The sequence below is a fragment of the Synchiropus splendidus genome, chromosome 6 (assembly GCF_027744825.2).
Source record: "Synchiropus splendidus isolate RoL2022-P1 chromosome 6, RoL_Sspl_1.0, whole genome shotgun sequence".
Taxonomy (NCBI): Eukaryota; Metazoa; Chordata; class Actinopteri; order Syngnathiformes; family Callionymidae; genus Synchiropus; species Synchiropus splendidus.
Genome location: NC_071339.1, coordinates 6,438,303 through 6,450,643, shown reverse-complemented (window position 1 = coordinate 6,450,643; position 12,341 = coordinate 6,438,303). Strand labels below are relative to the sequence as shown.

Genomic DNA, 12,341 nt, shown 5'->3' with positions numbered 1-12,341 from the left:
GCCTGGTTGAGTCCCAGAACTGAAGTCATCTATCCCAAAACATTGTCAATTCATCTGTTTGCATATTAACTGGAAAGTATTTGCATGAATACTGCTGTATTCCAACCGAACAGCACACCCCAAAATACGATCTCATCCATCCAAAGATCCTCACGTTTTTAGCCGTCTTTTATTTTGGTTTTAAGTTTGCCTCTGTCACTCATTACTTCAGTGTTTCTCTGTCTTGTCAAGTGTTGAAATTCACATGGATTTGTGTCCTTGCCATGATTTTTTTGAAAACCCTTGGCTGCCCTCAGTTGACCTCCCTGTCTATCAGTTGTCTGGCTTGTCTAAACAGCTTGAGCAGTTAATGGTCTGGGGCTAGTAGAGCTGCTCTCCCCAAACCTGGGCACGAAACTGAGCAGAGAAACCCAAACAGTGCATGAGGAAAGCTGATCTTGAGAAATCTCTTGAAAGCTCCCTTGCTGTAACTAAATGGGGCTTTTCACTGTGAATATTTAGCTCCTGCGCTCTCAACACTGGCAGAGATTGTGTTATTGTAAAACATCGACGGCGCGTCCTTGATATTCTGTGTGAATTCCTGAAGCTTTCAAGAAAAATATCAGATGTATTTTCTCTGCAGGCACATCAGTCGCTGCGCAGGAGGGAAAGCAGCAGGATAGAAATCAGTGGAAAGTTGAAAATGAAGTATTTCAGGAACCTCCCCACCTCATCCACCCCACGCCTACATACACAAATATATCTCTTTGACAAGGAATGAAAAAGTCCTTGCTGTTATCAGCAGGCAGCGAGGTCTCCGTCCACCTGCGATCGTTTCCTGGACTATTTGTGCGGAGAAAATAGTTGCAGATAAGGAATTTGCGTTTGTGCCAATTAAAAAAAATCCATGCGAATAACCTGTAACTCATAGAGAAAAAATGTTTTTTCTAAATCAGTTTTAGATCTTTGGAAAATAACTGCCATTTTGCAGCCGAGAGGGGGGAATGCTGGGGTAACCCACCCAGCCATTTTCAACTAAGGTAGTGTTGTGGAGGCAGCAGTGGAAGCAAAGAGGCCCAGATCCTGTAGCTCTTCTGCGAGACCTCGATGGCATTCTCTCAATGCAACAGTACAAAAATACAGTGGGACTATGTCTATAAGAGCAATTTTCTTCAGGAAGTTCTTGTGTTGCTCTGCACAGTCCAACAGCCTGACAGTTGTAGTTGACTTTCCATTAAACCCATCCTCATCCTCATGGGAACGTTGGAAGGTGCTGACATTCCTTTATTTACTCCTTGTCTGTGGCTTTTAACCAAGTGCCAGATAAGTAGCAAAGAAGGTTGGAAGTACAGTAGCAAGGGAGAATACTGTGGCGAGGAAGAGAAGAGCGTTTGAGGCCCAAGCAGATTCAAGCGACGAGTTAAACCACTTGTATCTGCAATCTTGTTGTTCTGGGTCACCATGGACAAGTGAAGCTGAGGGTGGTGTCTAGACTAACAATACAAAGCTTTGGCTCTACGTTGAGCCGCTCATGGATGGCTGAACTTCTCAGCAGCTGACTACCTGCATGAGTCACCACAGATCAAATTTTAAAACTTTCTTCACCAAGGCAGGCTCCCATGATGAATGGTGAGTCCTGCACCCGTCGCAAGATCGCTTCTCCAACATGGACATTCCATGGCCGCACACTTCAGGCCCATTAAATATACTGTGACAGGGGAAAGGAGAATTTCCACCACAGTTATGTCTTCTTTGTGACTAATTAAAGCAACATATTAGGTAGTAACAGCCACACTGCCCCTCATGGTTCCCGGTGGTACTGCTCCGTTTTGCCTGTAACCGTAAGCGTTGTCGAAACGTGCAGACATAAGGACAAAATGAAGGCTGAGCACGGACAGAAGGCTCCGCCTTGATCCAGATCTGTATATAACGTAGAGCTTAAATGGGCATTTGAGTAGCTATAATGGAGTCTCTTCATATTATCATTCAGACCTGGCTCAAGCGGGTCTCAAGCCAGAACAGGCAGGAGTGAATTGAGAATAATAATATTGCTCTAATATAATGAAAAACCTCTTGAGATCGGACGTCAACAAAACTCGAGTTATTTGACCAAAAACCATGAACTCAATGAATTTTATTTCAGACTTCAGCCACCTTAAATCTCAGAAAGGACTGAATCATTTTCCAAAATTAACACTACTGAATGAAAACTGGACATTTTCACCTTTGTTGTTCTTCACACCAAACCAGCATCAAGCCTGGTTCAGATATCTTTTCCAATCCAAGACTAAGGAGTTAGCTTTATCTCCTGGAGGCTCAGCGATGACATCATCCACAGGGAATGAACCGGCATTTTCCATTGACACACATCAGAATTACACGCTACATACACAAACTTTATTGGGACATTTGAAACACGCCAATAAAAAAACAGCAATAAAACTAATTTTCACAGTGATTGAATATACAAAAGAAAAAATACTGTAAAATGTAACAAACTCATTTTTCAACTGCTTAAAAGCCATTTGTTCACAAGTTGCAACATCACAGAGCGATACACCACTCGGGAGCGTCCACACCCCTGCAGATGTGTGTGAGAACGAGTGTGTGCCTGACTGGTTGATGCAGGAAAGGAATTACCAAGTGACAGGACGTTGCTTCATTCGGTCTGAACGGGCTGGATGAGTTTTTCCAGGAATTTCCCAGAGATGTTTTCTACGTCTTTCTGCAACTTCCAGCTCTCTTCCCTGACTCCTCTCACCAGGCCGTCCTCCTTGACACATTTTAAAAAAGAGAGTAACAAAACATGAACACGTCTCAACATTTTTAACCTTTTTAATGAACTTCATAAGACGCAAATAATAACCTCAACATACCTCATGAGAGTCAGAGAGCACCAGGATGACGTCACCTTGTTCGAACTTGAGCAGTCCTTCATCAGAAGTTTCGTGGCTCTCTACCGCCACCGCCTGGTGATGAACATGAACTTATTATTGTTTTGTAAAGATCAAAGTCAAAAAAGACTATTTTAGTGAAATATACTTCATATTAAATCATTTAAAAGTGTCAGAAAATTCATCAAATGAAAACACGTAATACATCTAACTTCAAACAATAAACTTGGCAAAGATACCTTACTTTTTTTTCAATAATAATGTTTGTACCTTGTATAAAAATCCAGGTGGATTCTGGTAATCATCTACAGACTCCACTGCCGCCTGGTTTTCTGATTCATTCTCCCCCTGCTCTTTAGCAGGAGGGTGAAGTTGCCTCTCGGTGGAGCGGAACGACAAACGAGGAGCTGGAACTGGCGGGGGCTTCGCAGCTGGCGGTTCACTTTCACTGTCCTGCTCTGGATTGCATTTCTCCTCCTTGTCGTCTGGGACACTATCCGCTTCCCGACAGACGGCTTCAGATTTGCCCACACCAGAGTCATCAGACTGGTTTGTGGGAAGCTCTGCTTCTTCTGGACTCTCCCCCCGGTCGCTCAAATCATCCGCCGACAGCCGTTTCGGGGTGTTGGTGCCGCTGGAGCTCAGGTCTGAGTCGGAGGAGCTCGCATCTTTGCTCTCCTCCGCCAAACCAGATTGCTCTGAGGAGCTTTGTGGACTGGGAGACAGGGGAGCAGCGTCCTTCCCGTTTTGGGAGAGGATGGAAACGTGGTCGGCTGGGAACGCTGTGTTGCAAGGGATGGGGTTGGAGATGACCACAGACTTTCTCTTCTTCGATTTACCAGATAAGCTGCACAACAGAGCATTTAAATAAATGCCACTCAATTGTTGAGTATGCATGTTTGAAAATTGTTAAACACTTTCTTCTGGATACTTCTTAAAAGAGAAGCTACAGAAGCGACATCCTCACCTGTTGAGTCCTTTGATGATAAAAGACTTTCCTGAATGCTGCGTCTCCAGTTTCTTCATCACACTGTACAATTGATTGTTAAGCTGTGAAACACACACACAGACGTTATGAGACAAATATTCCGCAGCCTAAAACAACACGAGTCACATCTCACCACGCTCATTTCTTTGTAGAAGACATCCCTCAGGTTGGAGATGTTTTGGAACACGGTCACGTAACATCCTATCCGACTGACGAGAAGGAAAAAAAAAAAAAGTAATAAATGAGATGTGGTTACATCTATTGCGTCTGGAACATACTTGAGATTCTGATGTAGGAATGGGACCTCACCTCTGGTAGAGCACTGGCAGCTCCTCTCTCAGCTCATTGTTGATTTCTTCAAACACATTCTGGGCCTTGGTGAACTCCTCCTCAGCCTGTCAGACCAGTTTAACTCAACAACTTGAAGACATCAAAGGACAGACAAACTTGTGTCTTTTTACAACTTACTTTTGAGATTTTGGCGTCATCCTTCTTCTTGGCGCTCTGTAGCCCCTCCAGGTGGTGACGTGCAGAATCATAGTCAACGAGCTTTCGACCACGTTTGGATACACGCTCCTGAAAAGAGAGTCATTCAATTTCGCCGTGATGCTACTTCCACCTGCCCGTCTGACTGAACTTATTGCGGTACAATTAAAAAAATAAAGCGGCTCTAACGAACATTGGTTTGTAATTTTTGTGCAAAACACTTCATCCTCATAATTTGCTATGAGGATTGTTGACGGAATATGTAATGTGCCCGTGGGCAACACAAGGGCTTTAAATACAAATTAATGTAAAGATTTATACACAATATTTATCTATTTATTATTTTTGAAAATGTGAACAACTCACAGCTGAGTTTCAAAAACAAAATTAAAGTGTAGCATTCATTGAATCCTTGTTGCTACCTTCTCACACATGGACAACTTAATGTCTTTTTTTTTCCTCGGGTTTCAACCCAAGGTCTCAGCCCAGACAACAGTGCGCTTGCTGTTGTAGACAAGGCGTGCTGCCTGAGTTTAATTTATTGCCTGATTCACCAACCTCCACATCTATCTCTGCTGCGGTCACTCAAATGTCGTCCTTGAGCGGTCAGCACATGAGGAACTTTATTTCCTCAACGTCAATGGTCTCTATTCACAGCTTTCCTTAACTCAAGATCGATTTTGATCTAGAACATGTACTTCACAATACTTCTAGATTAGAGCTATCCATGGGCTAAAATCCACTGTGGTACATGAACGGAAAAGGGGCCAAAAAGTGAACCTTGCAGCGCACCACAATTAAGTTTATGGTTGGTTCAGTTGTACAGCTAGGATTATTATTTGAGTCCGATACGCTGTGAATAAATCTATAACCACACATTTATTGATCGTCTTCGGTGATCTTCAGTTTCAAAATTTCTCTCCTACTGAATAGATTTCCTGGGGAACGACAGTATTTAATCTGTAACTTCTAAATGAATACTCCAGACTCACGATCTAGGTCAGGACACAGATTTGTACAATGACATGTCAATGCACAAATGTTCTCTTCAACAGGAAGAACGTGCAAACTTGGGAAAATGTTTGTGTGAAACTTCAGTTTCAAAATGACCTTGAATGACATCAGACTGGTTCATACTGCGGTGATCGCTGCTCCGTCTCACCAGAACAAATGTTGGCGACACCAAATATGAACCAGTGACACTGCAAATTCAAATGCTCACCTTCACTTCAGGAAACTGGCTGGTGTAGTTCTCCATGGTTCGGACGATTTGGTCATTAAGCTTTTCTTCAAAGTCATTCCACAATAAATCTTCACTCTAATTAAGAAAAGAATGCAGTGTCAACCTTTGATGTTTTTTAAAAGACCTAATTTGGATGCATCTTTAAAGAAAAAGTTAAAAGAACCATGAAAACCCCCGCAGGAGAGTCCATCTCAGCTATAAAATAGATCTTAAGCAGTTCAAGTTTTACATGAGAGAGAAGGGAGATGTTTGGAGGCGTCACCACCTGCACTACTTGCAGACAAAGCAAATATTGGCACATTAAGTTTAATTTTCTGAAACAGCCGGGGTGCTTCCCCTTTACAGATTTTCAGACAAGATTATTAAAAATTATATTGGCAAGTATATTATTAAAAATAGAGAGTAACAGACACTCGGCATAGAAATATATATATATATATATATATATATATATATATATATATATATATATATATATATATATATATATAATAGAAATGGATGTTTTTAGAAAACTGTAAAAATTAAAGAATTGACTCAACTCCGACACTAAATAAAGAAACTCAGCAATGTCAGTCAGTACGACATGATCTCTTATGTGTGGTCGCTGCAAGTGAAACTGTTTCTCAAGTGTGTTTCTTTCAGTTCCTGATTTTGGTTTACACATTACAAGAACAGTGTTTTTGATTTTTCATGCACAACACTGGGCAAAATGCCAGTGTGACCCAGAAGTGTGACTCTTGAGTTTAGATTCAGGATCCAGCTGGAAGCAAGTTCAAGCAAGTCTATGTTTCATTCCATTACCTGTCCGGGCTGGCCCCTACCTCTCACCCTGAGTAGCTGGGATTTGCTGCAGCCAGAGGTGACCAAGTCATATAGCAGGAGACGAGTGAAGATATTACACAGACTAATTCCACATTTTTCAGTGCACCACATTACACAATGTGATGTCATCACCAAAACGTCCATGATTTCAAAGCACAAAAACTGTGCACTTCATGCAGCACTGAGACCCTGATGCTCACACTCATGTAGATTGATTCAATTTACACTTGATCAGTCTGTCAGTATTACAACATGATTGATCTTATGACTTGTAATGCCTTATTAGATTAGGGACAGATGAGGAGTTCTGTCAGTGGGAAGAGATTCAGTTGAGGTGGTTTGGCCATCTCATGAGGATGCGCCCTGGACGCCTCCCTTTGGTGCAGGGATATACAGGCAAAATAATGACAAAATCATGGAAACACCTTAAAGCTAAAAAAGCTATAAGGTGTTTCCATGATTTTGTCCAACCCCTGTATATCTCTACACTGGCCAGGGAGCCTCTGGGGATCCCCCAGCCAGAGATGGTGGGAGAAGCCCGGGAGAAGGGTGTTTGGTCCGACCTTCTTATTAAGCTGCAGGCCGGCAACCCGACTACAGATGAGGATGGATGGATAGCGGTCCTTTATTTGTGTCATAGTGGGGATATTCCATGTGGTATAGCAGCAGCAATCAAGACATTAAAAGCATCACACTAAATAAAATTTAAATTTAAACCTTTTCATTTTATAGTGCGTTTCCTCTGGGAACACTGTCTTAACTATGGTGTCCCCAATTTTCTATTGGTGAACCAATTTTTGCATAAGTGGGTGCCAAAAAACAACTAATCTTTCGTCCTAAGTGACAACTAGCATTGCATTCTTGAGAACTCTAGTTTATACTGTATATATCTGTGTTTATATTGGTGTCCACATGCATTCCAGCATGTGTCAAATAGAAACAAGTCTTTGATATCAACAGATTTGATCTCTACTTTAACTCTCAAAGCCTTTAACATCAATGCATTTTACAAAACATCATCACCTTTCTTGATAGCTTGGTTCTACTTTTCATAGCTTTCAAGTTATAATCGTCACATTTTTGCATTGAAACAGAAGGTGGAGGGGGACGATGCCGGGAGTGAAGAGCTAAGTGGAATCACTCATCCAGAGAATCCGTAAAGCAAGAGAAGAGAGTGCAGGCAGGGTGGAACTTGGGAGGATGAGCTGTAGCAACAATGACAATATTTTAGAAAATTAAGTGAAACAAAAAATGAACCTACGTCTGTGATATCTGGAAGGTCCTCGGCACCATTCCAGTCAGGCTCGTACACGTCTCTTAAAGTCTGCGACAGCCGCTTGGAGGTCTCATGCACGGCTGTGTGGGTGGGAAACAGGAAATTGTCAGAAATCATGAGTGTGACTGGAAACCTTTAAATATCGGCATATCTTCCAGCATCAGCTGCGACACAGCACTGACGTTTGTGTTTTTGGTCTGACGCACCCACACATAGAAGGTCACAACAACACGGGCTTCCTGGCTGACTCAACACGAGGTGGTCAGCTCTCGCACCCTAATGCTCTAATTCACTTACACCACTCAGACAGTGTTGCAAAACTCTAACAAAGAAGAGTCAATTCCCCTTTGTGTAACGGTAGGTTACCTTTGACAGCAGCGTAGTAGGCTTTGACATCTTTAAACAACCTTCCTGCATCCAGCTGTGGAGCAGAACAACACAAGATCAAAAACAATAGGTTGTGGTTTGTCGATCAAAACCCAGAACAGATGACGTCTTTTCCTCTTCGGTAAATAACAAAACCCTGACAGGCTTGGGAGCGTTAGAGATTTAAAGTACATTAAACACCAGCAACGGATGCAAGGCAGCAAGAGAGGTGAAAGTTCCACTTCCTATCTGATGATAATTGAACCAGGGTAAAATAAGTAACGGGGAATTCCATAGTGGAGCTTAAAGCAGCATACCCAACGTGCCATGTGGTGTCTGTGACCCGTAAAGAATATATATATATATATATATATATATATATATATATATATATAAACATATCAATATAATATGTGGTTTCACTGCAATTTGGAATCATTTTTTCCATTCATCTGATAATGACAACATGACTCCAAATCTGATGTTTTTTTAACAGACTGACAATTTACATCTATAAATAAATAAATTAAAAACTTTTTATTTCTGAAAGTCAATACATTTTTTTTCAGCGTGAACTTTATTCATGCACATGACTCACTGTCTATTTTTTTTGTTTTGTTTATATTAACGATTAACTTCAGTAAATCACTTTTCTGAGCACACACTCAATTTCTTGACTCTTCAAAGACTTGACCAGCTCAATCCCCTCAACCCACCACAGCAATGTCATTTTTTTCTTTTGCATTCTATTTTTGAGTTGATTCCTTTCTTCAGTCTTTGAACTCCAAGTCAATTCCATCTTACTTTCAAATACATGTATTCTTGTATGTAAAATCCATCACTTATTTCTTTCCGTGAGCGACATTTTGAAATATGTTATACACCTGTTTTTTGCTGGTTTCTTTTTTTCTACTTCTTTCCTGAACTCTGCGGCTTATACAATAATGCAGCTAATCTAGGGATTCTTACAGGCTGAAGAGCCTCATGCCAAAATACTGAACCTTGTCACATCAAACTGATGAAATTACAGGCGTTTTATTGACATTAAAATGCTCAAAATGCACTGTTTTTGCCCGTGTGTCCGCAGCTAGACCCACAGAGATCGTTTCCCGGAGGACCGGAGACGGGAAGCAGCAGCTGAAATCGGCTGTGGTGTCGGAACTTCCGACACATTTGAGGGGTTGATGATTCAAGTGCAGAACATTGTCACATTGCAGAACATTTGTTTCATGAGTCAGTCACCATGCTGGGGCCCGTTTTCAAAACTAGTTTAGAAGTGATCCTCCTGCATTTTGAAGCACCACTGACCTTTCCACGGCGAAGACAGCACCACTGCACCCACGGCTTATAGAACGGTGCAGCTTATGTATGAACATGATCTATTTTGCTTCTTAAATGTAGTGGGTGGGTCTAATATTCCGGTGCGCTTTAAAGTCTGGAATTTACTGTATTCACCACAACTTATTTTAGCGCTGCCCAACTTAAAACTTAGATCATATTATTCCTATTGTTTTTGTTCACATGCACTGTGACGTTCCGTCCTGGCTTTCTCGCTATCTCAGTTTCAAAGAAATGACCTTGCATTTACATCATACACCATTCCTTCAAGATGCATGTGACCACAATATTGATGTTTAAAGATCAAGTGCAAGGTTTGAATTAGCTCCCAGACTGGAGAGAAAAACTATCATCAGCGTTCGTTCAGGACAGATAAGAAACAAGTGGATATAGTTCCTTTCTTCAATGCCACGCTGACAGCTGGAGATGTTAAAGAAGTCGCAACAAAGAACAAAGATAGGGCAATGTAATGACAGGGCATAAGAATGAGGAAAGCTCATGGAGGCGTTCTTCAGCTGCTCGGGTACCTGTTGTTTGTTGAGGTTCTGAGAGCACAGTTCGAACTGTTCGTCCCTGGTCTCCACGGTTTTGCCGAGCTTCTGAAGGACCTGCGCACAGAAGGGTCAAACTTAGTCAAACATTTACTGCCCACATGTTTTACATACAATAAAAGAACTACTGAAGGCACTGGCTTAAGGGAGACACTATCAAAAGCAAGGTCACATTAATCCGGGACCATCTGGAGGCAGGTGGTCAATCAGGTGAGACAGAACCAAAAGCACTTTCCTGACAGCAGATGAAGAGATCACTGTTGCTCATCTAGATGATCGGCTGATTTTTGTGATTTGACCGCCAAACCAATGCTCACATGGTCATGGTTTAAATCTAACTGAAATCAACATTCAAAACCGCTCAGACACCCTTGAAAGCCCAAAGCTGCAACAGCCCTCATTCCAGCTCGGCAGATTTATTTCACAATCCTGCTGAGACGCTTGCAGGCATTTGCAGACTTTGCACAGCTTTATTTTGTGGCACAGAACATTTTTGTTGATCAGTGAACTGTTTATTCTCAGTTGCACAGAGAGTTCTCGACTCAATGTGACCATTCTGAAGTGAAAGGCAGAAACAGTGTGTTATTGGAAGCCATTGTGCAGCTGTTGTGAAGTCAAGAAGAGAACACAACCACATTAGTGAGAAAGGAAGTGAACATCAGGAAGTGAAGCCTGCTTCATTTTCTGCTCACTGCAGCAAAACTGACCTCACACGGACCCCAGCAGACTTCAGTTGTCATTTCAGATGCGAATATAACTTCATAAGTGTTTGTGAAGAAACGGTCTTTATGAGTCAACAAACATCGGTAACGGTCTGGCTGAGGAAATGACAGCGACATCTTACATCACGAGTCTAAAATCCATTTTCTGGCCCGGTGAAATATCAACTTTTTATCCAAACAGTAAAGCAACAAGTGATGTTGCACTCAGTAAGGCGGCGCTCACCTTCTCTTGAGCTCGATTCAAGGACTTCTGGACTTTCTTAGCGAAGAGTCCGGCTCCGGCCTGGAGGTTCGGACCAATCTTACCCTCAGCCATGGTCGGTTTTGTCTTATCTCGTCGCCGTTGACTGGGTCCACCGCTTGCTGGCTTCCTCTCTCGAGATCTGCCTCGTATCCGAACCGGAGCTCCGACTTGAAGACGACGGAGGAGGGGCAACAAACAAACATCTCACATCTCCATCACGTCACCGGCGAGATCGCGTCTTCGCTTGTTCAAACTTGCGCGTGGAAGGAGTTGCGAAACACGCGGGAGACACTCAGGTGAAAGATATTTAATCAGCAAAACCTTCATTGATGACGATTATGAGTGAGTGCCTTCCTGAGTCAGCGACGTGACGTAGTAAGGCGAGGCTACAAGGTGCTGCGCTGATGCGTTTGACTAAGCTCGTTCATTTCAAAATCACCCTCAAGTGGTTGTTCAACTTTCCCTGACTGTTTGTTCCATACATATTGTTATACATTTGAATAACTCTAATCCATTTTGTAAACAAATCTGAATAATGATGTGATAATATAATGCCATGAATTACAATTTATTATTTGTCATTATCGGTCACGTGGAAGGCTTTGACGCAACGTAATGCCTCTAGCCTCTATCAGCATGAAATCTATGAGCATTAAATTCAAACGAAGTCAAAGATTAATGCCAGGGTTTCTTTTAAAATAAGCCTCAATAAACTTACTTTTAGAGTTGGTGTGCCATCTAGCGGTGTGAACTGCAGGGAGAAGCGTCTACCATGGCAATGATTGCAGGGCTTGTTTTTGTGTACAATGAAAGATATGACGGAGTATTTTTAGTGATACCACACATATGAGCCGTCCGACGATAGTCATCAAAGAGAGCAAACGTAACCCCGGAGGTCAAGTTGTCCTTCGTACGTCATTGTTAATACAGAATCCACTACAAATATTTCAATGAGAATATTGTTATCCTTGGAGTGTTACTTATAACTTTGTTGAGTTACCATTGTTATTATTATTATTATTATTATTATTATTATTATTATTATTATTATTATTATTATTATTATTATTAATAAATATTGTTCATCCTTGAACTCAAAGAGTTTCTGCTTCACTAAATGCGTAACTTTATTTGGTTTGCTGCTCGGTTTATTACCAAAAGGGGGCGGCAAATACCTTCTCTTTCCAGAACTACCACGATGGAAGTAAGTGATATAATAATAGATATTACTTATAAAAACAATTACATTTTAAATGTCTTATTATACTGCTCATCATCTGCTCATCTATATAAACATTTCATGTGTAATCTACAATGCTTGTGTGGAAAAGGTTAATGGCAACTGTTAAATACATTTATGAACTGTTTAGTATAATACTTTTGGAATTTATTAAAAATAAATACACAGATAAAAACAGTTTTCGTAGAC

General features: G+C 41.4%; 1 protein-coding gene across 2 annotated transcripts; it reads right to left on the bottom strand.

Moving 5' to 3' along the window:
* Window positions 1-2,158: 2,158 nt before the first annotated feature.
* Window positions 2,159-11,763, bottom strand: bin2b (bridging integrator 2b). 2 transcript variants are annotated; one of them, XM_053868089.1, is made up of 13 exons: window positions 11,631-11,763; window positions 10,892-11,079; window positions 9,923-10,003; window positions 8,058-8,112; window positions 7,677-7,771; window positions 5,570-5,665; window positions 4,330-4,437; window positions 4,171-4,256; window positions 3,995-4,070; window positions 3,841-3,923; window positions 3,144-3,720; window positions 2,856-2,948; window positions 2,159-2,752 (listed from the first exon to the last, which is right to left on the bottom strand). In XM_053868089.1, exons 2-13 carry the CDS (start codon window positions 10,982-10,984, stop codon window positions 2,639-2,641), a joined length of 1,557 nt encoding a protein of 518 aa, XP_053724064.1. In that variant the 5' UTR covers window positions 10,985-11,079; window positions 11,631-11,763; the 3' UTR covers window positions 2,159-2,638. The 2 variants fall into 2 exon arrangements, with proteins under 2 accessions (XP_053724064.1, XP_053724065.1); XM_053868090.1 differs by lacking the exon at window positions 11,631-11,763 and having other exon boundaries at window positions 10,892-11,621.
* Window positions 11,764-12,341: the final 578 nt, after the last annotated feature.

Bases quoted from the DNA above. Each gene is read 5' to 3' on its own strand.
- bin2b (XM_053868089.1), bottom strand. From the start codon at position 10,984: ATGGCTGAGGGTAAGATTGGTCCGAACCTCCAGGCCGGAGCCGGACTC. The intron at 3,721-3,840 runs GTGAGGATGTCG...TCTGTTGTGCAG, and splicing joins ATCATCAAAGGACTCAACAG to CTTATCTGGTAAATCGAAGA. The intron at 2,949-3,143 runs GTACAAACATTA...GTTCATCACCAG, and splicing joins CACCTGGATTTTTATACAAG to GCGGTGGCGGTAGAGAGCCA.